This window comes from Cucurbita pepo, chromosome LG15 (genome assembly GCF_002806865.2).
Source record: "Cucurbita pepo subsp. pepo cultivar mu-cu-16 chromosome LG15, ASM280686v2, whole genome shotgun sequence".
In the NCBI taxonomy this organism is placed as follows: Eukaryota; Viridiplantae; Streptophyta; class Magnoliopsida; order Cucurbitales; family Cucurbitaceae; genus Cucurbita; species Cucurbita pepo.
Genome location: NC_036652.1, coordinates 4437839 through 4462511, shown reverse-complemented (window position 1 = coordinate 4462511; position 24673 = coordinate 4437839). Strand labels below are relative to the sequence as shown.

The window sequence follows — 24673 nt, the reverse complement described above, 5'->3', positions numbered from 1 at the left end:
AAAAAAAAAAAAAAAAAAAAAAAAAAAAAAAAAAAAAAAAAAAAATTAAATTAAATTAAATTTATCTATTACTCTATTTTTTTTTTCCTATTTTTTATTTAGTATCTTCAAATTTCTTCTCTATAATCTCTAAGTAATTAAAAATTCCAAAAATTCTATACAAAATCCATAAATTCTATAAAAATTGGAAAGACTATTTTCCCCCTTTATCATTAATATTTTCGCTTATATAGATCATTTTAACTACTTTATATAGATCTTATGTGATACCTTAAAATTATCGGGTATTATAACTCTTGTTGCCATTCATGCTTCGAGTATGCTCTCAATTTTCTCTCGATTGTTTTTGGGCTGAAAATTTTAGATCTTATGGGAATCCATATTTTCCCTTAATTTAACTAGCTTAAGAGTTTTTCTTGGTGTTTGGGGTCAATTCAAGAACGATTGAAGTGTTTTTTTAGTACAAAAAAAAAAAAAGAGTTTTAAGATCTATTCTCGTATTCTTAGAAGGTTGGTTGATCTATTCTCGTATTCTTGGAAGGAGCATAAAATTGTTGGATTAAGCTTCTTGAGGTAAGTGAACATAATTAAGCTTCTTAAGGTAACTGAACATACCTTGGATACCTAAGGATTTTTTGGGATGAATTATTGATAATTAAAAATAAAATAGAGTATTTAATTGTGTTATTTAAAATTTCATAACAAAAAAACTTAGGGATAAAAAAGCAATTAAAAATGGTTTATAATTTGGGCAATTCTAAACTTAAATATTTATTTGTACAAATGGGCTTTAAATTATTTATTTGTACAAATTTGATCATAAATCCTTTACTCAGCAGCCTCTAATGTATTATTCTTTTTATTTTTTTATTTTTTATTTTATTATAAATATTTGAAAAGGGGTTGTTTTCGTATTTATTTAAATATGTGGGGCCAAATTGTAAATAGCCATCCAACTTGGGTAACTTCTCCATCACCCAAGATTTGTTCAACAAATACAAACCCTAAGTTTCCAACTTCAATTATATTAAAGTATATTCAAAATTTGATGCTTATAAATACAAACCATGCCCATCCCATTTCTCTCCACACCCATTTCTTTATATTTTTTTGACCGTTACGATCCAATCCAAATGGGTCTCGTAAAGATTTCCTTGTCTCTCTTTTGTGTCTTCTGTATCACTATCCTTTCTTCGTCTCTCGCTCAAGACTCCCCTCAAGACTATGTTGATGCTCACAATATTGCTCGTTCTCAAGTGAGCGCTGTCCAAGTTGGCATCAAACCCATCCAGTGGGATGAAGAACTTGCAAACTACGCTACCCAATATGCCAATGAACGTAGCAATGACTGTCAACTGTTGCACTCTAATGGGCCTTATGGCGAGAATCTTGCAATGCATTCTAGTGAAATGACAGGCATTGAAGCAGTTCAAATGTGGGTGGATGAGCAACAATTCTACGATTATGCCTCCAACACCTGCACTGAAGGAAAAATGTGCGGTCACTACACTCAAGTGGTGTGGCAAAACACAACAAAAGTTGGATGTGCAAAAGTGAGGTGCAACAATGGCGGTACATTCATCACCTGCAACTATGACCCACCAGGCAATGTCATTGGCGAGTGGCCATATTAAACGACCCTTCAATTTAAAGAATAAACTATAAAGCGTGTAAGTTTTATATTATGTTTATGACATCATGTTCACGTATTAATAAATAAAAATAATGCAAGATTGTTCGATCGATGTTGCTTTATCAAAGTTTATTATGTAACCTATTATTCTTAATAAAATATTAAATATACCGTGTTTGTCACTTTTTAATTTTAATCATTCCATTTCAAATTTTAAATTTTAATAGTTTTATTTAAAGAAATTATTTTTTTATAATTTTATACTATTAACTTTTAATATATGCAACCCAAAAAGTGTATAACGGTAAAGTTATTTATAATAGTTGCTATAGGAAGCGAGAGAGTCTTAGATTTAGAAGACAAACCAGGATTACTTGTATTTTTTTAAATAACACTAGAAATTTTAGATTATTTATAGATGAAGCTTGCACGCCATTGATTGTTTTATAATGGTACTGAATTTTCTCTTTTTATTTTAAAATTTTCTAGAATACTCATCGGAAATATCTACTTGGATGAGGGTGCTGTCGACATTGATTTTGCATTTCAACCGTTGGATCTAAAGATCATTAAGTCTTCTTGGACATATAAAAATTTAAGATCAATCCAACGGATTCAATAGTTGGATGTGAAGATATAGATGATTTTATGCTACTTAACGGTTCTGGAAAGATTCTAACGTCGTCTTAAATAAGAGTCCAACCATGCTCGAAACTGGAAAGAGGCTAAGTTCATGTTATGGTTTTAAAGGATAGGTCCCAATCATGTTATGTGTGTGATTTCATTAATAACCCCAATAGTGGGGTGACTTACCTTATTTCTTAAAATACTCAAGTCATGTGTTACCGTTATATTTTTAAGGTAAAGGTGAAGCACTCCTACACAGATGACAACGACTACTGGAATGACTATGGAAGTCAAGATAGGGAGTAGTATGCAATAAATTTCAGTTTATTTCATTTTTCATATTAAAAGACTGTGTTATTTCAAATTTCTTGTTTTGAACTAAATATGTTAAGTCAATTGTTTCATTTTAAAGTGTTTATTATGAATTTTTGCATATTTTATTTAAGGCATGCATGCCGTGACGTGTCTAAATTAAGTAAGAAAACTAGAAGCGTTATAAAACAAGAAAATTAGTAGCGTGACAAAATTTCAGTGTATTAATTCTATCCACTAAAATTATTATATTATGCTAAGGAACTGAGAGAGTAAATTAAAATAATATATAGAAATATATATGGAAAAGTAAAACTAAAATAAAAAATAGAAAATATAATTCAATAAAATATGTGTATTAAATAAGAAAATCCAATGGGCCCAATACCCTCTAAATGGGCCCAATTCGATTAAACCGTCATAATTGGAGAGAGAATAAAAACAAAATGTCGGAAGCCGGAGACTGCCGAAGCCCAACGGATAAATCTAATGGGCCTAACACCTTCTGAATCGGGCCCAATTTGTCTAATACCCAAAAGAATTAAAAAAAAAAAGGTCGAAGTCGGAAGCCTTTCTCTTTTTATCAGAGCCAGGTTTCGATCCTGGGACCTGTGGGTTATGGGCCCACCACGCTTCCGCTGCGCCACTCTGATTTGTTGCTAATTTGATGGTTCTAGATTTATTTCAAAATATAATTATTTGGTCCTTTGGACGTACGTGTTGATTCTTTTTATTTAGTCTTCAATATTCCTTAAAAAANTTTATTTAAGGCATGCATGCCGTGACGTGTCTAAATTAAGTAAGAAAACTAGAAGCGTTATAAAACAAGAAAATTAGTAGCGTGACAAAATTTCAGTGTATTAATTCTATCCACTAAAATTATTATATTATGCTAAGGAACTGAGAGAGTAAATTAAAATAATATATAGAAATATATATGGAAAAGTAAAACTAAAATAAAAAATAGAAAATATAATTCAATAAAATATGTGTATTAAATAAGAAAATCCAATGGGCCCAATACCCTCTAAATGGGCCCAATTCGATTAAACCGTCATAATTGGAGAGAGAATAAAAACAAAATGTCGGAAGCCGGAGACTGCCGAAGCCCAACGGATAAATCTAATGGGCCTAACACCTTCTGAATCGGGCCCAATTTGTCTAATACCCAAAAGAATTAAAAAAAAAAAGGTCGAAGTCGGAAGCCTTTCTCTTTTTATCAGAGCCAGGTTTCGATCCTGGGACCTGTGGGTTATGGGCCCACCACGCTTCCGCTGCGCCACTCTGATTTGTTGCTAATTTGATGGTTCTAGATTTATTTCAAAATATAATTATTTGGTCCTTTGGACGTACGTGTTGATTCTTTTTATTTAGTCTTCAATATTCCTTAAAAAATCTACTTAAAATGTATACAAAATTTATTAATATTCTGCTCCATATTTCAATAATTAAATTGAAAACTAAACTTTATTTTATTTTATTCGTTATATCTCACCCAAAATATATATATATATATATATATATATATATATATATATATTTATAGAGGGTGCAAATTGTTTTAGCGTCTAAAAAAATAATAACATGACTTTTGTGAAATTGTGCTCTAACGATAATTTTTTAGAGTAAGGACCCAGCAGACTATGAGAATATGAAAGCACTCCAACTATAGACATGAAAAGGCATAAGAAATTCGTGCATGATATATACGAAACATGTTTTGGATATGGCTCAAACTCAAACCATATAAAACAAAAATACCCCTAATGACCTCGAAATTCATGAACAAGGATGTATTTTAGTGTCATGGATTCTAAGCATGTCTTCACATAGAAAGGATGATGATGAGGCCTGGAATTCTGTTCACTGCTTGTGTGTGATTTAGAGAGTTCCTTAGAAAATGAGGACCACACGGCCAGTTTCACTTTCACATCATGATCGAAAAGTCAGAAAAAGGATTAGGTCTTATTCGTGGTGGAGTGCTTCAAAATCCATGGGGTTATGGTTACGAGGGCTACTAGAACTGGATGTGTTACCATTATGCATTACCCTAGGGTTAACACATGAAATTATGCTAAGATATGCTACCCTAAGGACATGAACAAGACAATGCCCCAAATTTACTATAACCCTAAAAAAAAAAAAAAGCTAGGTAATACTCTAATCATGCCTAAGGCAACTCGAGATCTTCCACCACGCTATGCTTCCTGAGACTCATGTTTTCTTCTTTTAGGTGGGATGTCCTGCACCATGTTTTTAGTAGGATGTCACGTTTGAGCCTTATGTTTTGTTCACCTAGATAAAATGCCCTAGCTACGTTCATGTCTCCTTCAGTCACTATAGCTATATTAGCTCGCTCGAAATCTTTTTGTACTCGTACCTTGTTAGTAATGAGGGTCGACGAGCGTGTTGTCTTTCTACTTAGGCATCAACGACCATGTTTATTTTCCAGGATGGTACTAGATGTCTATATCATCATTCTTCACTAGTTCTACAAAAGGCTTGTTGTGTTCATCTAGTTGCCAACTTCCAAACTCAATTCTAGATGTTGAATTTAAAGCCCCTCGTGTCTATTGACGGTAGTTCAAATTTGGGACGACGTGGACAATTGAATCTCGACCAATTTGAGTTATATAGTTGGTTTTGTCCTTAAAAAATTCGCATGCGAAGAATGTTATTAACGTAAATACTCTAAACTTTAGGGGCATTTTTGTAACGGTAAGAAATTAAAAAAATAGAAAATTCGGCAAACACTCGAGAACTCTGAGCACCGGAGTTCTCGTTCCAACACTCCTATCTACTCTCCTCTGCTGCCCACAAATCGCCACGCTTCCCACCTATCCTTCAGCCACACCACGGATGCCCTGCAAGGGGAAGAACTCAGAAGAAATCGAGAGAGAGAGGAAGGAAAAACTCAGAAACCACACCTGCAAGCTTGAACAAAGGAAGACTTATGTCGAAACCACCAAATTTTACCACGAAAAGGATCACCGAGGCCTGTACTCACGCAAGGGATAAGTTTTATACACGTTGTAATCTTGTGTCTCGAGATAGCTCGAATATCTTTGTTTGTTTTAAAACATTGTTGGCTAAGTGGTCTAAGGCGTTAGATTTAGGCTTTAGTCTAAAAGAGTGTGGGTTCAAATCCTACCATTGTCATTTATTTTAATCTTTTGTAAAGTCTCAAAACAACTATTAGCACATCTAGTTACGTTTTGTCGTCAAGAGTCTGGCCCTACTCCGACAATTGCATCGTGTCATGGTCATACTTCTTCAATTGTACAGCCTCGTGATCTTGATACGCTCGCGAAAAACCTTGAGGAGTACTCAATCCACATTTACATTTTTTACTCGGCTTTGTGGCTTTGTCGAACCTTAGGCAAGGTTTACCTTCGGCATTCAAACATCATTCTTATAGAATCAAAACATGTTTGACCACACACGCCGTCTATGCGTGCATGTTTAATCGTGTGCGACACAACAACGTTGAATCTCATCGTCATCTAAGTTCCCAACAACAAGACCCTTGCATCGTGATGTAATCTCATGTCTCGAGATAGCTCGACCATCTTTATTTGTTCAAACACATTTGTCGGGATAGTTTGGTCGAGTGGTCTATGGTGCCAAATTTAGCCTCTCTTCCGAATCCCACACTTGTCATTTATTTTAATTTTTTGTAAAGCCTCAACACCACTTGTAGCACATCTAGTTACGTTTTGTCGTCAGTATCACGATTTTAAAACATGTCTACTGTCGAGAGAGTCCGGCCCTACTCTAACAATTGCATTGTGTCACGATCATACTTCTTCAATTGTGCGGCCTCGTAATCTTGACATGCTCGCGAAAAACCTTAAGGAGTACTCAATCCCCATTCACATTTTTCACCCGGCTTTGTCGCTTTGTCGGACCTTATGCAAGGCTTGCCTTCCGCATTCAAACATCACTCTTATAGAATCTTGATACACTCACGAAAAACCTTAAGGAGTACTCAATCCCCATTCACATTTTTCACCCGACTTTGCGGCTTTGTTGAACCTTAGGCAAGGTTTGTCTTCGACATTCAAACATCACTCTTATAGAATCAAAACTTTTTTTATCGCACACGCCGCCTATGTGTGCATGTCCAATCGTGTGCAACACAACAACGTTGAATCTCATCGTCATCTAAGTTTCCAACAACACGACCCATGCATCAGAATGCAATCTCATGTCTTGAGATAGCTCAATCATCTTTGTTTGTTTGAACACAGTTTGGTTGAGTGGTTTAAGACGCTAGATTTAGGCTTTGGTCTCCCACGACTGTCATTTACTTAAATTTTTTGTAAAGCCTCAAGCCCAGCTAGCACATATTATCTTTTGGCTTGTTATGTATTGCTTTCAACCTCATGATTTTTAAATGCGTCTACTATGAAAAGAGTCTAATCCTACTTCAACCATTGCATCGTGTCACAGTTATTCTTCTTTAAGTGTACGGCCTCGTGATCTTGACACGTTCACGATAAACCTTAAGTTTTAAATTTATGGGATATCTTGATGTTTCAAAATCGATTGAGGCTCCATTAGGCTATCATTTGGAGTATGAAACAAGAGTTACACGAGTTTCATTTTGGGTATCATTGCCTCCGGTTTCTTCTATAATTTAGGGATGTAAACCATTTCATTCAAATCAGTTCTACACGTTCTAAATAAGATACCTTAAATTTTCAGAAATCATTTTCGGGTAAGTTTTGGGGTAAAGTTGAATTCTCTACCCATGGTCCTTGTTTCTAATTGATCGTTCCATTAGCTATAGAGGGCTGAGCTGAAAATTTTTCATGAAGTAGTCGTGGCCTAAGAAAGTAAGAATCTAAGAAAGTAAGAATCGAGTTACCCAAGAAGAGTTTGTGCATTTTGGTTCACTTGTACAATTGATTGGGGACATGAAACTTTACCAGGAATTAGTGCATGACGAGAACATGTTTGAGGTATGAACCAAGACTCAAGTATTAAAAGATGAAAATACCTCTAATGACCTCCTTACAAGAATTCATGAAGTTTTCATGAACATCCAGAGATTTATTATGACACGTACGATGTTAAGATATTATGAGGTTATGAATGATTTATGCATCGTATTATGAGATTTCCACTAAGACAAGAAACTAAAAAAGTACTCGTAAAGACCAAAACCAAAAAAAACAAAAAACAACACGAAGCCTTATGTCCACTAAGACAAGAAACTCTTAGACCTCCCATGGTACAACATATTAATGACTTATACTACGACGCCTGGAACTTAATTCGCCTTTAAAGTAGGTTTCCCATTGCATCTGTTGGAAAGTAAGAATCTTTGGATGCAGGTTTCAGAATATGCCACTTGGAATATGAAGCCTTGTGATATGGAACTAGCCCAAGGATTCTGATGCTAAATGATAAGGAATCACTACAAGGGGAGTAAGATTCATATTATCTTGTTGATCGAATATCTCAAGACAAGAACACTTGTTTTAGATTTGAATCACTTCACAAGTAAGATTGATCCTGTCGAACTTGAATGTTTCTACATACAACCTAAACTACATAGAATTGTAAAAAAACTTAGTCATTGGCGGAAGGAAAGCACAAATGCTTCTTTTACTGTATTTTTCCAATTCTCTCTTGCAAAGTTAACATACATGCCTTTATATAGTCTCAAAATCAAAACTCTTAACCTTCCATGAGACTTTCCAAGAGTTGGAGCTTTCTGAATTTATGACCATAATTAATCGGGTATTAGATAGGTTAGACAAGAAGAATTTCTATGTAACCTCTAATGACATGAGACCTTAGAGCTCTCAAAGCATGATTCCTATCCCAAAATAGTCCAACCAAACCTGCTATTTATAATGGTGGCATCCATGGCCCATGGAAAGTTTTAGAAGAATCAACTCAATTTAGTTATTACTGTTTTTGATGTGACCCACCAAAAGTTTGCTCTTCTTCATCCCTTTCTAAACTCAATTTCAGCCGTTGGATTTAAAACTTCTCGTATCTATTGGCGGTGGACGATTGAATTTCCATCGATTCAAGTTATACATTGAGTTTTGTCATTTGAAAGTTGTTAAGAGGATGAGTGTTATTTACCTAAATACTCTTAAACGTTAGGGGCATTTTGGTAATTTGCTATTTTTGAATATTTTGGTAATTCAAGGGTATTCTTATCAATTTTAGTTTCTTTTTTCAACTTTAGGATAATTTTTTTTTCTTTTTCCTTTTCTTTTTNTTTATAGGAATCTAGATGTGTTGAACACGTAAAGGTTTTGTTAAATTAATTGCTTAATGCGTGAATAACACGTACTATGATAATTTAAAATAAAAAAATTGAAATAGATGATTATGCAATTATGTACGTTCTAGTTTCAATTGGGTACATTCTAAAATTTCTTGGCCGAATAAAGGAATTGTGAAAAATAAGGGATCAAAAAGTAATTAAAAAAAAAGTTTATAATTTGGACATTGCAAACCTGAAGGTTTGAATTGATAGGTTGTCGTGTTTTGTGGTGTTTTAAAACAACATATGGGTAATTTAAAATTTAAAATATTTATTTGTACAAATTTGATCATAAATCCTTTACTCAGCAGCCTCTAATGCATTATTCTTTTTCTTTTTTATTTTTATTTTATTATATATATTTGAAAAGGGGTTGTTTTCGTATTTATTTAAATATGTGGGGCCAAATTGTAAATAGCCATCCAACTTGGGTAACTTCTCCATCACCCAAGATTTGTTCAACAAATACAAACCCTAAGTTTCCAACTTCAATTATATTAAAGTATATTCAAAATTTGATGCTTATAAATACAAACCATGCCCATCCCATTTCTCTCCACACCAATTTCCAAATATTTTTCAACATTTACGATCCAATCTAAATGGGTCTCGTAAAGATTTCCTTGTCTCTCTTTTGTATCTTCTGTATCACTATCCTTCCTTCGTCTCTCGCTCAAGACTCCCCTCAAGACTATGTTGATGCTCACAATATTGCTCGTTCTCAAGTGAGCGCTGTCCAAGTTGGCATCAAACCCATCCAGTGGGATGAAGAACTTGCAAACTACGCTACCCAATATGCCAATGAACGTAGCAACGACTGTCAATTGTTGCACTCTAATGGGCCTTATGGCGAGAATCTTGCAATGCATTCTAGTGGAATGACAGGCATTGAAGCAGTTCAAATGTGGGTGGATGAGCAACAATTCTACGATTATGCCTCCAACACCTGCACGGAAGGAAAAATGTGCGGCCACTACACTCAAGTTAAACGTCGACGAAAAAACTGGCTGAAGAAAAATTTCTTCCAACGAAAAAACAGCTGAAAGTAAAAGGAGAGAGGGAGAGATTTGTTGAAGACTGATTGATTGATTTGTGGAAAAAATAGCGGAAAGTAAGAGGAGAGAGGGAGAGATTTGGTGAAGGATGATGGATTGATCTGTGATTCAGTTGCAATATTTAAATAATAAATTATCCTAAAATAGAAAAATAAATGGCAACTTAAGTAACGCTCATCCACTCTACGTGTACTTCCCACCTCCTTGAATTGGGTGAGTTTAAGGCAAAAATAGTTACCTAAAAAAAATGATTAACTAAAAAAAAGGATCACATTCATCAGGGTGAGTCTATCAAGGTGCACTTGCTCGGTCGTGAGTTTATTGCTGCGTCTATGAACATAAGCCCTTTCTCTGTTATCTCCTTCGGGTCGACCTTCCGTTGGAGGGCTGACAAGAATTTAAGCGCACCCATTCAGGGGTTGTCTTGATCTTCCCTCTTGTCTTACGTAGTCTCGACTCCTGTGTCGTTGCTTTCTTGAATTGACACTTGGAGTACACTAAGAGACGCCTGGTGATGACAATAGGATAGTTTGTGGGGGCCTTTACACAATAGGCACGGTAAAGGTGTCATCGGGTAGTTCTTTTGAGGGTAAGGTCCTCGAGATGTCCCCGCTTGGTTGTTCTGAGGAGGTCTATCTGCCCATTCATTTGATTTGTCGTTACTNTTATACTATTAACTTTTAATATGTGCAATACGGAAAAGGGTATAAGGTAAGAGAGAGTTTTAAATTTATAAATAACACTAGAGATTTTAGACTATTTATAGATGAAGCTTGCACACCATTGATTGTGGGAAGAGAGGTCACCTGAGCAAGAATTGCTAGCTCAGGAACAAGGAGAAGGCCCATGTGGCTCAATCCAAGGAGGACGAACTAGCTCTCTTCATGGTAAGTGCATACGTCCCCAATTTCGATTCCAAATCCACGGAGGTGGAGGTAATCGACGACGACGTCGAACCCGAGGAAGAGCTCCAGCTGGGCATAGCAAAGGCAGCACCAGCTAGGGAGCCAATTCAACTGAAGGAGGAGCAGGTGTTCACTCAAAGTGGCGAGAGGGACGAGTAGCATGAGCACCAACGATGGATCCTCGACACAGGGGCAACAAACCATATGACCGGGGCTAGATCTGCGTTCTCCGAGCTCGACTCAGGGATTTGCGGGACGGTGAAATTCGGCGACGGCTCTGTCGTTGAGATCGAAGGGCGCGACACCTTCCTGTTCATCAGCAAGGGAGGCGAACACCGCAAGCTGACCGACGTCTACTTCATCTCGAGGCTCAAGGCTCACCTTGTGAGCCTGGGTCAACTCGATGAGGCCGCCTGCTTCATTTCCATCGAGCGCGGGCTACTCAAAATCTGCGATGATCGATAATGGTTGCTCACGCAAGTTCGGCACACGACAAACCATCAGCCTCTCGGCCAAGACCGAAGAGTTATCTTGGAGGTGGCACACGAGTTACGGGCACTTGACTAGTGACTATTCGAGCTCAAAACTTAAGATCCCGTGAATAAAGCTAAGTTCGACAAGAGCTTACGAGCAAGTTGCTTACTGGGTATTGTTTGCTATTTTTCAAGAGAAAAGTAGACTTGGGTCGGTGGCAGGGACGTGTGGAGTCGTGCCTGGTTTTCTCGCCTTAGCTCCAAACTATTACAACTTGCAGAGTGGGCCCAATACCCCATCTGGCTCGACAACATGCCATAACCCTTGGGCTTGTAAAAGTTAACGCGGCATCAACAAGGCGCACTCGTTATAGTCGGACCTTGTCGGCATCAAGTACTAAACGACGGCGGTCATCAATGGCAGGGACATGTGGAGTGAGTGAGCCTACCCGGGATGGACCCCACAATGTGTGTATTTTCGCGTATTGCATTTTCTTCTACTCAAACCTGAGACTTGTGTGTTGTTAGGTTGATGCTCTAACCACTTGAGCTATTCAACTTCACTGTTGATAAGGTTGGCTCCTCCGCAATGATATACCATTGATAGCTTCAACCGGGGTCTGATACCACTTGTAGACTTTGGCAATTCGGAGGAAAACGTCGACGAAAAAACTGGCTGAAGAAAAATTTCTTCCAACGAAAAAACAGCTGAAAGTAAAAGGAGAGAGGGAGAGATTTGTTGAAGACTGATTGATTGATTTGTGGAAAAAATAGCGGAAAGTAAGAGGAGAGAGGGAGAGATTTGGTGAAGGATGATGGATTGATCTGTGATTCAGTTGCAATATTTAAATAATAAATTATCCTAAAATAGAAAAATAAATGGCAACTTAAGTAACGCTCATCCACTCTACGTGTACTTCCCACCTCCTTGAATTGGGTGAGTTTAAGGCAAAAATAGTTACCTAAAAAAAATGATTAACTAAAAAAAAGGATCACATTCATCAGGGTGAGTCTATCAAGGTGCACTTGCTCGGTCGTGAGTTTATTGCTGCGTCTATGAACATAAGCCCTTTCTCTGTTATCTCCTTCGGGTCGACCTTCCGTTGGAGGGCTGACAAGAATTTAAGCGCACCCATTCAGGGGTTGTCTTGATCTTCCCTCTTGTCTTACGTAGTCTCGACTCCTGTGTCGTTGCTTTCTTGAATTGACACTTGGAGTACACTAAGAGACGCCTGGTGATGACAATAGGATAGTTTGTGGGGGCCTTTACACAATAGGCACGGTAAAGGTGTCATCGGGTAGTTCTTTTGAGGGTAAGGTCCTCGAGATGTCCCCGCTTGGTTGTTCTGAGGAGGTCTATCTGCCCATTCATTTGATTTGTCGTTACTTCCATTTGGCCTATTGAGGCCTTCGTTTCGATAACTCAGCGACTTATATGCTTTGGCCCCAGTGTTTGGGGTTTGTGCTGTTTTTCTTTGGAAACTTGATTCGCTTCCAAAGTCTAGGAGTCTTTCAGCGCTGGTGATTGCGGTGACTAGGTCTTGAACCTTTTTCTCGTATATTTTTGTTTTGGTCCACGGTTGCAACCCATTTATGAAAGGAATACCTTGCCTTTCTCTGGCATGCTCCTAATATCTAGCATCAGGGTCAAGAAGATATACTCCCTTATGCTTCCAGTTTGTTTTAATGCTATTATTTTTTCCCTTGCTATGTATTCTACGTTTTCGGGGAAGAATTGNCATAGCAAAGGCAGCACCAGCTAGGGAGCCAATTCAACTGAAGGAGGAGCAGGTGTTCACTCAAAGTGGCGAGAGGGACGAGTAGCATGAGCACCAACGATGGATCCTCGACACAGGGGCAACAAACCATATGACCGGGGCTAGATCTGCGTTCTCCGAGCTCGACTCAGGGATTTGCGGGACGGTGAAATTCGGCGACGGCTCTGTCGTTGAGATCGAAGGGCGCGACACCTTCCTGTTCATCAGCAAGGGAGGCGAACACCGCAAGCTGACCGACGTCTACTTCATCTCGAGGCTCAAGGCTCACCTTGTGAGCCTGGGTCAACTCGATGAGGCCGCCTGCTTCATTTCCATCGAGCGCGGGCTACTCAAAATCTGCGATGATCGATAATGGTTGCTCACGCAAGTTCGGCACACGACAAACCATCAGCCTCTCGGCCAAGACCGAAGAGTTATCTTGGAGGTGGCACACGAGTTACGGGCACTTGACTAGTGACTATTCGAGCTCAAAACTTAAGATCCCGTGAATAAAGCTAAGTTCGACAAGAGCTTACGAGCAAGTTGCTTACTGGGTATTGTTTGCTATTTTTCAAGAGAAAAGTAGACTTGGGTCGGTGGCAGGGACGTGTGGAGTCGTGCCTGGTTTTCTCGCCTTAGCTCCAAACTATTACAACTTGCAGAGTGGGCCCAATACCCCATCTGGCTCGACAACATGCCATAACCCTTGGGCTTGTAAAAGTTAACGCGGCATCAACAAGGCGCACTCGTTATAGTCGGACCTTGTCGGCATCAAGTACTAAACGACGGCGGTCATCAATGGCAGGGACATGTGGAGTGAGTGAGCCTACCCGGGATGGACCCCACAATGTGTGTATTTTCGCGTATTGCATTTTCTTCTACTCAAACCTGAGACTTGTGTGTTGTTAGGTTGATGCTCTAACCACTTGAGCTATTCAACTTCACTGTTGATAAGGTTGGCTCCTCCGCAATGATATACCATTGATAGCTTCAACCGGGGTCTGATACCACTTGTAGACTTTGGCAATTCGGAGGAAAACGTCGACGAAAAAACTGGCTGAAGAAAAATTTCTTCCAACGAAAAAACAGCTGAAAGTAAAAGGAGAGAGGGAGAGATTTGTTGAAGACTGATTGATTGATTTGTGGAAAAAATAGCGGAAAGTAAGAGGAGAGAGGGAGAGATTTGGTGAAGGATGATGGATTGATCTGTGATTCAGTTGCAATATTTAAATAATAAATTATCCTAAAATAGAAAAATAAATGGCAACTTAAGTAACGCTCATCCACTCTACGTGTACTTCCCACCTCCTTGAATTGGGTGAGTTTAAGGCAAAAATAGTTACCTAAAAAAAATGATTAACTAAAAAAAAGGATCACATTCATCAGGGTGAGTCTATCAAGGTGCACTTGCTCGGTCGTGAGTTTATTGCTGCGTCTATGAACATAAGCCCTTTCTCTGTTATCTCCTTCGGGTCGACCTTCCGTTGGAGGGCTGACAAGAATTTAAGCGCACCCATTCAGGGGTTGTCTTGATCTTCCCTCTTGTCTTACGTAGTCTCGACTCCTGTGTCGTTGCTTTCTTGAATTGACACTTGGAGTACACTAAGAGACGCCTGGTGATGACAATAGGATAGTTTGTGGGGGCCTTTACACAATAGGCACGGTAAAGGTGTCATCGGGTAGTTCTTTTGAGGGTAAGGTCCTCGAGATGTCCCCGCTTGGTTGTTCTGAGGAGGTCTATCTGCCCATTCATTTGATTTGTCGTTACTTCCATTTGGCCTATTGAGGCCTTCGTTTCGATAACTCAGCGACTTATATGCTTTGGCCCCAGTGTTTGGGGTTTGTGCTGTTTTTCTTTGGAAACTTGATTCGCTTCCAAAGTCTAGGAGTCTTTCAGCGCTGGTGATTGCGGTGACTAGGTCTTGAACCTTTTTCTCGTATATTTTTGTTTTGGTCCACGGTTGCAACCCATTTATGAAAGGAATACCTTGCCTTTCTCTGGCATGCTCCTAATATCTAGCATCAGGGTCAAGAAGATATATTCCCTTATGCTTCCAGTTTGTTTTAATGCTATTATTTTTTCCCTTGCTATGTATTCTACGTTTTCGGGGAAGAATTGGTCCCTCAACTCTCTCTTGGGGTCTTCCCAAGAGTCGATGATGCATAATCCATTATTGATGTCTTGTACCTTCAAATGCCACCAAAGATGAAGTTCTCCAACTCTTTGGCGTCCTGGTTCCCTTTGAAGAGTATGAGTCTAGAAACTTCAGTTTGTTGGATCCTGCATGAGTTTGCTCTGCCATGATGTTATTCATGGCTTTCATGGTCACCCCAATTCGGGTGTTCATCTCGGCCGTGCACACGGAGGGATGACACCGATCGTTGTTCTGAATTCGTTAGTTAATCCATTAAACAACTTTATTATGGTATTTTGTAGCTCGTCAAACTCTTTGCCACGTCCTTCCGTGTGTGCGACAGAGCTATCAGGGCTACCAGCAGATCTTGAGCTGCTCATAGGAGCAACTCTTTCTTCAAGCGAGGCCACTCGAAACATTAGTTCTTTGATTGAAAACCCATCCAGGCAGTTGCCCATGCGTCGATTTCTTCGACTTTTCCATTTAATTCCGTCACTTGTGCTTCCAGGAAGCGGACGGTGTCTGGGACTTCTTTGAGAAACAACATTTCCTCGTCTATTAAAGTAAGTCGATCGGCTTGTGATTTGGGTGTCGACTTCGTCGTCGACATGGTTTCGGTCTTTACTATGTGATGGAGCTAACAAAGCTCTGATACCACTTGTCACAATCGCACTTNTAATGGTTGCTCACGCAAGTTCGGCACACGACAAACCATCAGCCTCTCGGCCAAGACCGAAGAGTTATCTTGGAGGTGGCACACGAGTTACGGGCACTTGACTAGTGACTATTCGAGCTCAAAACTTAAGATCCCGTGAATAAAGCTAAGTTCGACAAGAGCTTACGAGCAAGTTGCTTACTGGGTATTGTTTGCTATTTTTCAAGAGAAAAGTAGACTTGGGTCGGTGGCAGGGACGTGTGGAGTCGTGCCTGGTTTTCTCGCCTTAGCTCCAAACTATTACAACTTGCAGAGTGGGCCCAATACCCCATCTGGCTCGACAACATGCCATAACCCTTGGGCTTGTAAAAGTTAACGCGGCATCAACAAGGCGCACTCGTTATNTTGAAAGAGAGTTTTGAAAGTAAGATTGGAGAAATTGAGATTGGTGTTACATGGGAAAGTAAGCAAAAGACGACAACAACAACTTACTGCATATAACTATCGAGTAAGGAGAAGTTGACAACTAGTCATATCCCCCTATAGTACATTTTGAGGCATTTCATGTATGGCAGGCCTAGAAATGATTTATCCCAAACGTCATACTTCCTAGAAATACAAAAGTAAAACACTACAACATGGAAAGCCATAAAGGGTTTGGCTTGTCATGGGCATGCGACCATGGGCAACATGCCTTGGACGACCATGACCGTGACAACCAGCTCGGTGGCCAGCCCTTTGATCTTGCAAAAGTAATCTGCAGCAGACAGATCACATTTCTTGGATGTGGCGAGCTCATTACAGATCTGAACAGTGTGAGCACAAGTTGATGACGAAAACATCCGCTGCAGGGTATCCCACGCATCCTTGGACGTAGTAGCGGCAACCACATCGTGAAAAATCTCCTCAGACATGGAGGAGAGAATGCCTCTAAGGACATGTTGATCCTGATCATACCACCGATCATAGGCTGGATTAGAGACTAGGCCAGCAACAGCAGCGGTTGAGGAAGGGACAGTTTGGTAGGTGCGGCAATGGTGCCATCGAGGTAGCCCATAAGCTTCGTACTCCGTAGGTAAGGGAGGAGCTGGACGTGCCATATGATGAAGTTTTTTTTGGTGAGACGGATTGTGACAATGTGGTGGAGAGGGATTGGGCCAAAAGTCGACGCCATGGTAGATGAGATCTTGTTGGAGATGGTGGATGGGGAGGAGGAAGAAGATACGATAGACATTGTTAATGAATAAACCTTGGCTCTAATACCATATTAGGTTAAATGACACTGTGACCTATATAGGTCACGTCCTCATGTATTTATAGGTGTGCATAATGAAGATTACATGGTGGGCCTTGATCCATGTAACAAACTAGAAAATGAGTAGATTCTCTTGATTCATGGTAAGAAACGAGCAAATCAGTAGATTCTCTCTCACAAGGAAATCATTAGATTCTCTTACTAGATAGATATGACCTATTCTACGTTAAGTTTAACGGTACAAACGTTACAAATTTGCTATTTTTTAATATTTTATTATTTTTTATGGAAAAAACAAAAAAAAAAAAAAAAATCTAAAATCTAAACCTAATTACTTTTTCTNATCTTCAAATTACTTCTCTCTCATCTGTAAGTAATTAAAAATTCCAAAAATTCTATAAAAATTCCATAAATTCTATAAAAATTGGAAAGACTATTTTCCCCTTTATCATTAATATTTTTTCTTATATGGGTCATTTTAACTACTTTATATAGATCTTATGTGATACTTTAAAATTATCGGGTATTATAACTTTTGTTGTCATTCATGCTTCGAGTATGCTCAAAAGTCAGGTCATGAACTAGGTTTTGTTAGTTGACCACTACAACAGTTTGTGAGAATGTTTCGCTGCCGATAGTTCTCAGTTTTCTCTTGATTGTTTTTGGGCTCAAAATTTTAAATCGGGTGGGAATTGATATTTTTCCCTTAATTTAACTAGCTTAAGAGTTTTTCTTGGTATTTGGGGTCAATTCAAGAAGTATTGAAGTATTTTTTTAGAACAAAAAAAAATGAATTTTAAAATCTATTATCGTATTCTTGGAAGGTTGGTCGATCTATTCTCGTATCCATTTGGATTGAACCATTACCTAAAAGGAGCATAAAATTGTTGGATTAAGCTTTTTAAGCTAAGCGAACATACTACTAGACACCTAAAGATTTTATGGGATAAATTACTGATGATTAAAAATAAAATAGAGTATGTAATTATATATATTTTAAATTTTCATAACGAAAAAAACTAAGGGATATAATTAGAAAAGATTTATAATTTGGACATGCAGACATCAAAGGATGTCGTGTTTTGTGGTGTTTTAAAACAAAAAATGGGTAATTTAAAATTTAAAATATTTATTTGTACAAATTTGATCATAAATCCTTTACTCAGCAGCCTCTAATGTATTATTCTTTTTATTTTTTTATTTTTTATTTTATTATAAATATTTGAAAAGGGGTTGTTTTCGTATTTATTTAAATATGTGGGGCCAAATTGTAAATAGCCATCCAACTTGGGTAACTTCTCCATCACCCAAGATTTGTTCAACAAATACAAACCCTAAGTTTCCAACTTCAATTATATTAAAGTATATTCAAAATTTGATGCTTATAAATACAAACCATGCCCATCCCATTTCTCTCCACACCCATTTCTTTATATTTTTTTGACCGTTACGATCCAATCCAAATGGGTCTCGTAAAGATTTCCTTGTCTCTCTTTTGTGTCTTCTGTATCACTATCCTTCCTTCGTCTCTCGCTCAAGACTCCCCTCAAGACTATGTTGATGCTCACAATATTGCTCGTTCTCAAGTGAGCGCTGTCCAAGTTGGCATCAAACCCATCCAGTGGGATGAAGAACTTGCAAACTATGCTACACAATATGCCAATGAACGTAGCAATGAATGTCAATTGTTGCACTCTAATGGGCCTTATGGCGAGAATCTTGCAATGCATTCTAGTGAAATGACAGGCATTGAAGCAGTTCAAATGTGGGTGGATGAGCAACAATTCTACGATTATGCCTCCAACACCTGCACCGAAGGAAAAATGTGCGGCCACTACACTCAAGTGGTGTGGCAAAACACGACAAAAGTTGGATGTGCAAAAGTGAGGTGCAACAATGGCGGTACATTCATCACTTGCAACTATGACCCACCAGGCAATGTCATTGGGGAGTGGCCATATTAAAGGACCCTTCAATTTAAGAAATAAACTATAAAGCGTGCAAGTTTTATATTATGTTTATGACATCATGTTCACGTATTAATAAATAAAAATAATGCAGATCCATCTTACTTTATCAAAAAAATTATTATGTAGCCTATTATTCTCAATAAAATAATAAATATACAATGATGTCTCTGTTTTCCATTTTAATCATTCCATTTTAAATTTTAAATTTTAAATATTAAATAGATTTTTTTAAAGATTTTTTTTTTTTTTTTTTTTTTTTATTTTTTACTATTAACTTTTAATATGTGCAATACCCAAAAGGGTATAAGGTAAAATTATTTATAATCGTTGTTACATGAAGCGAGAGAGTTTTAGATTTAGAAGACAAACCAGGATTACTCATATTTTTATAAATAACATTAGACATTTTAGATTATTTATAGATAAGCTTGCATCCCATGGATTGTTTCATAATGGTGCTGAATTTTCTAAACTTTTCTAGAATACTCGGCGTAAATATCTACTTCGATAAGGGTGCTGCCGACAATGATTTTGCATTTCAACCGTTGGATCTAAAGATCATCAAGTGTTCTTGGACATATAGAAACTTAAGCTCAATCCAACGGATTCAATGGTTATTGTGAAGATACATATGATTTTATGCTACTTAACGGTTCTGGAAAGATTTTAAGGTCATGTTAAATAAGAGTCCAACCATGCTCGGAACTAGAAAGACACTAAGGTCATGTTATGATTTTAAAGGATAGGTCTCAATCATGTTATGTGTGTGATTGCATTACTAACCCCAACAGTGGGGTGACTTACCTTATTTCTTAAAATACTCAAGTCACGTGCTACACTTATATTTTTAAAGTAAATTTCATTTAATAGTCGATAGGTTGTTTATTTCATTTTTGATGTTAAAAAGCTACGTTATTTCAAATTCAAATTTCATAGCTTCAATTTAAAGTATTTATTATGAATTTTTTCATATTTTATTAAAGACATGCGCATCATAGCGTGTTTAATTTAATTTAAGTAAACAAATTAGAAATATATATGGAATAGTAAAACTAAAATAAAAAATAGAAAATATAATTCAATCAAATCTGAATGTGTATTAAATTAGAAAATCCAATGGGCCCAATACCCTCTAAATGGGCCAAATTTGGGCCTAACATCCTCTGAATCCGGCCCAATTCGTCTAATACCCAAAAGAAAAAAACAGAAGTCGGAAGCCTTCCTCTTTATATCAGAGCCAGGTTTCGATCCTGGGACCTGTGGGTTATGGGCCCACCACGCTTCCGCTGCGCCACTCTGATTTGTTGATAATTCAATGGTTTAACTTTTATCTAATTTATAAGTCAGAGAGAAATCCTATGAGTCGGGTGGAGAAGACAAAGTTCGTGGACTTCAGGTCAGGTCGAATCTAAACTGGTAATATGCCTGTAGCCCGTGACCGCTAGAAACTGTGAAGCCCAAATCAATTTCTCGGCCCAAACAGAAATGCCTACAGCCAACGACACCGCGGCCCGCGTTTTGGCCCATAAACCAGACAACGCGGCCCAACCAACAACCTGTGACCGCCGCCCGCAGCCCGCAACCCGCGCTCGACCAGCGCCTCGACCCGAAAGGACTTGCACACGCGGCGACCTCCTATTGCGGCACGTGGCTCGGTGAAGCCCTCGGCTCAGACGGCTCAAATGGCTCGGTGGCTTTTGCAGCTCCATCTCGGCTTATCAGCACGGGAATCCAATTTTTTTCTCCATCTCGGTACGTGCAATGTCTCCGCTTCCTGAAAAACGCCTCCCTCGAGCTCGATTTATTATCTTTCTCCCCTCAATTTGTTCGTAAAACTTAAAAGATGGTGTTACAAAGAAGAGTTAGAGATTGATATCATACCTTATCTTGGATCATAACCTAACGTATTCACCTTCAAAATTTGTCCGAAAACTGTTTCCTCACCGAAATTCAAACCAGAGAATTTCTTATTAGGCGGCCGATTGTAGAGATTTTTCAGGGCAGATTTCTTTATGAATTTTATTTTTTTATTCTTCCCTCTCGCTAAAGAAATTGTTTTAGAGGAACGTCTTTAAATGTGTGGCCTTACTTTTGGAAATTTCTCCTGCGTTTGCAACTCACCCAAAATGCCTAATTTTCGTTTTTTTTTTTGGTAATTTTGTTGTAGGGCGTTTTAACTCTCTATTTCTTCATTAAAGTTACTCATCTCAATCCTCTTAAGCTAAAGGAATGCTCAACTTTAAGAACCATGAACGGTAGATAGAAATTTGATCACATAGTTGCCATTTATTTTAATTTTATGTAAAGCCTCAAAGACCAATGTTAGCACATCTAGTTACGTTTTGTCGTCATCATCACGATTTTAAAATGGTTCTAGCAGATATTGTCTGTTTTTGTTTGTTATGTATCGCTGTCAACCTCTAGATTTTAAAACACGTCTACTGTCGAGAGAGTCTGGCCCTACTCCGACAATTGCATCGTTTCACGGTCATACTTCTTCAAATGTGCGGCCTTGTGATCTTGACACGCTCGCGACAAACTTGATGATCAAGATCAAGACCACTTGAACTACCTTGATGATCAAGATAAGTATGGAACGGATTACCTTGATGATCAAGATCAAGAGTAAATAAAACTCGTTTCTAAACTCGTTATTCGAATCACTCCACAAGAGGTTTGATCAATACCACTTGAATGACTTTACATGCAAGTTCTAAACATAAGAATTTGCAAAGAAAGTTTAGCTCCCAGCAAAGTCAAAATAGAAATTCTATTCTTAATTTCAAAATCCGATGTCTAGTCAAAGAAAAGAAGGCTTTATAGAGCCTTTTACAACTTTAACCTATGTCATACATAACTCCCCAATTAAATGGGCTAGTAAATGAGAAATACCCATAACCTCCGGTTAAAATGGCTGGCCTAGGTGGGTTACAATATAACCTTAACTCTTATATTTAAAACTACCTCCTATATTTAAAACTACGTTAAATATGACAAACAAATAGTTAAACTATAATTAAATAATGCAATTAATAAAATGTGCTTATTAGTCATCCTTGGACTAGTTTCATAAATTCAGCGAAGTCATTAAATGCAACTTAAAGTGCATTTAATTCATCTCTTTCTTGAACCTCAACTTTGCACAACATATAAGGGAGGTCTCGAGCGTCTTCTAGAATTTTCTTTGATGAGCTCACCATAACTTGAATATAACTGTACAAGGTTTGTTGTAGCTTCTTGGCTCTCGTCTTTGTAATTGGACCTTGAGGTATGGAAATTCCTTGGTCGTGGTTCATATCATTCTCCCCCTCTTGAGAAGGATTCGTCCTCGAATCCAAGCCATCACCTACATCAAAAGAACTCAAATCAACAACATTAAAAGTTGCACTAACACCGTACTTACCTGGTAAATCAATTTTATAAGCATTGTCGTTGATGCGCTCAAGAACTTGAAAAGGTCCTCTCCTCGTGGTAAAAGCTTAGATTTTCTTTGAGTAGGAAATCTTTCCTTTCGGAAATGCACCCAAACCCAATCTCCTGGCTTGAAGATGACAATCTTGCGTCCTTTATTAATTCGGGTGGCAACCTTGGAATTTTGTTTCTCAATTTGTTCTTTTACTTGCTTGTGCAGTTTATGAACAAACTCAACCTTGGCATTTGCATCAAAATTCACGAACTCTTGTGACGGTATAGGTAACAAGTCAATGGGGTTAAAGGATTAAAGCCATAAACAATTTTAAAAGGTGTGCATTTAGTAGTGCTATGAACAACCCTATTATATGCAAATTCTATAAATGGCAAACAATCCTCCCAAGTCTTAAGATTCTTATCAATAATAGCCCTAAGCATAGTAGTCATGGTTCTGTTAACAACTTCAGTTTGTCCATCCGTTTGAGGATGACAAGTAGTTGAATATACGAGCTTAGTTCCTAACTTACCCCATAAAACACGCCAAAAGTGGCTTAAAAATTTGACATCACGATCACTAACGATGCTTTTAGGAATGCCATGCAATCGTACAACTTCCCTAAAGAACAAGTAAGCAATATGTTTTGCATCATCAGTTTTGTGACAAGGAATAAAATGAGCCATTTTACTAAATCGATCAACCACAACAAAGATGCTATCATAACCTTTCCTAGTCCTAGGTAAACCTAAAACAAAATCCATTGATATATCAATCCAAGGACCATTAGGAACTGGTAATGGGGAGTATAAACCATGTGGTTGAAGCCTAGACTTAGCTTGTTTACATGCTATGCAACGAGCACAAACTTTATGAACATCATGTCTCATTTTAGGCCAAAAAAAATGTTCAGACAGCATATCATAAGTTTTAGAAACTCCATGGTGTGCCATTAAACCACCTCCATGAGCTTCCCTCACAAGTAGCTCACGTATGGAACAAGATGGTATGCAAAGTTTGCCTTTTCGGAACAAAAATCCATCTAACAACAAGTAATTATCCACAATGAGTCCTTTTTCACAAGATTCAACAAAAGGAGCAAAGAACATGTCATGTTGATACAAATCCTTTATGTGTTCAAAACCCAACAACCTAGCATTCAAAGTATTGAGGAGGACATACCTTCGTGATAAAGCATCGGCAACAATGTTCTCCTTACCTTGTTTATATCTTATGACATAAGGGAATGTTTCAATAAATTCTAACCACTTAGCATGTCGTCTGTTGAGTTTATTTTGTACTCTCAAATGCTTTAAACTTTCATGATCCGTATGAATAATGAACTCCTTAGGCCAAAGATAATGTTGCCAGGTTTGCAATGCACGAACCAAAGCATAAAGCTCTTTGTCATAAGTTGGATACCTCAAAGATGCACCAGTCAACTTCTCACTAAAGAACATTAAAGGTCTTTGATTTTGCATTAATACAGCACCTATCCCTACTCCACTTGCATCGCATTCAATTTCAAAAGTAGACTCAAAATTAGGTAATGCAAGCAAAGGAGCAGAACTCAATTTTTCTTTCAAAGTATTAAAAGCAAGTTCTTGATCTTTTTCCCATATAAAGGATACATTTTTCTTAATAAGTTCATTCAAGGGTGAAGCAATTGTACTAAAATTCTTAATGAACCTACGGTAGAAACTTGCAAGACCATGAAAACTTCTTACCTCACTCACATTTTTAGGTGTAGGCCACTCTTTTATAGCCTTCACTTTCTCCTCATCAACCTCAACACCATTAGATGAAACTACAAACCCAAGAAAGTTAACTTTTTCCATGCAAAAGCTACATTTCTTTAAATTTACATACAAACATTCATTTCTTAAAGTAGTCAAAACATTGCGTACATGGGTAATATGATCATCTAAAGATTTAGAGTAAACAAGGATGTCATCAAAATAAACAACCACAAACTTACCTAAGTATTCTCGTAAGACATGGTTCATTAGTCTCATGAATGTACTAGGTGCATTAGTTAATCCAAAAGGCATAACCAACCATTCATAAAGACCATACTTGGTTTTAAAAGCTGTTTTCCACTCATCCCCAATATGCATGCGAATTTGATGATAACCCGATTTTAAATCAATCTTAGTAAAAAGACTACATCCATGCAATTCATCAAGCATATCATCTAATCT

General features: G+C 37.8%; 3 protein-coding genes and 3 non-coding genes across 6 annotated transcripts; 3 read left to right on the top strand and 3 right to left on the bottom strand.

Moving 5' to 3' along the window:
- The first annotated feature begins 1133 nt into the window (after positions 1 to 1133).
- LOC111776284 (pathogenesis-related protein 1-like) lies at positions 1134 to 1634 on the top strand. The gene has a single exon (XM_023655698.1). The coding sequence runs from the start codon at positions 1134 to 1136 to the stop codon at positions 1632 to 1634; it is 501 nt and encodes a 166-aa protein (XP_023511466.1).
- Positions 1635 to 3153: 1519 nt separating this feature from the next.
- TRNAM-CAU lies at positions 3154 to 3225 on the bottom strand. The gene has a single exon. It is a non-coding gene; the product is annotated as a tRNA-Met (tRNA).
- A 564-nt stretch (positions 3226 to 3789) lies between these two features.
- Positions 3790 to 3861, bottom strand: TRNAM-CAU. The gene has a single exon. It is a non-coding gene; the product is annotated as a tRNA-Met (tRNA).
- Positions 3862 to 9463: 5602 nt separating this feature from the next.
- LOC111776389 (basic form of pathogenesis-related protein 1-like) lies at positions 9464 to 9904 on the top strand. Its single transcript, XM_023655824.1, has one exon. The coding sequence runs from the start codon at positions 9464 to 9466 to the stop codon at positions 9902 to 9904; it is 441 nt and encodes a 146-aa protein (XP_023511592.1).
- A 7109-nt stretch (positions 9905 to 17013) lies between these two features.
- Positions 17014 to 19060, top strand: LOC111776294 (pathogenesis-related protein 1-like). Its single transcript, XM_023655715.1, has 2 exons — positions 17014 to 17040; positions 18575 to 19060. The coding sequence occupies exons 1-2, from the start codon at positions 17014 to 17016 to the stop codon at positions 19058 to 19060; spliced, it is 513 nt and encodes a 170-aa protein (XP_023511483.1).
- A 1235-nt stretch (positions 19061 to 20295) lies between these two features.
- Positions 20296 to 20367, bottom strand: TRNAM-CAU. Its single transcript has one exon. It is a non-coding gene; the product is annotated as a tRNA-Met (tRNA).
- Positions 20368 to 24673: the final 4306 nt, after the last annotated feature.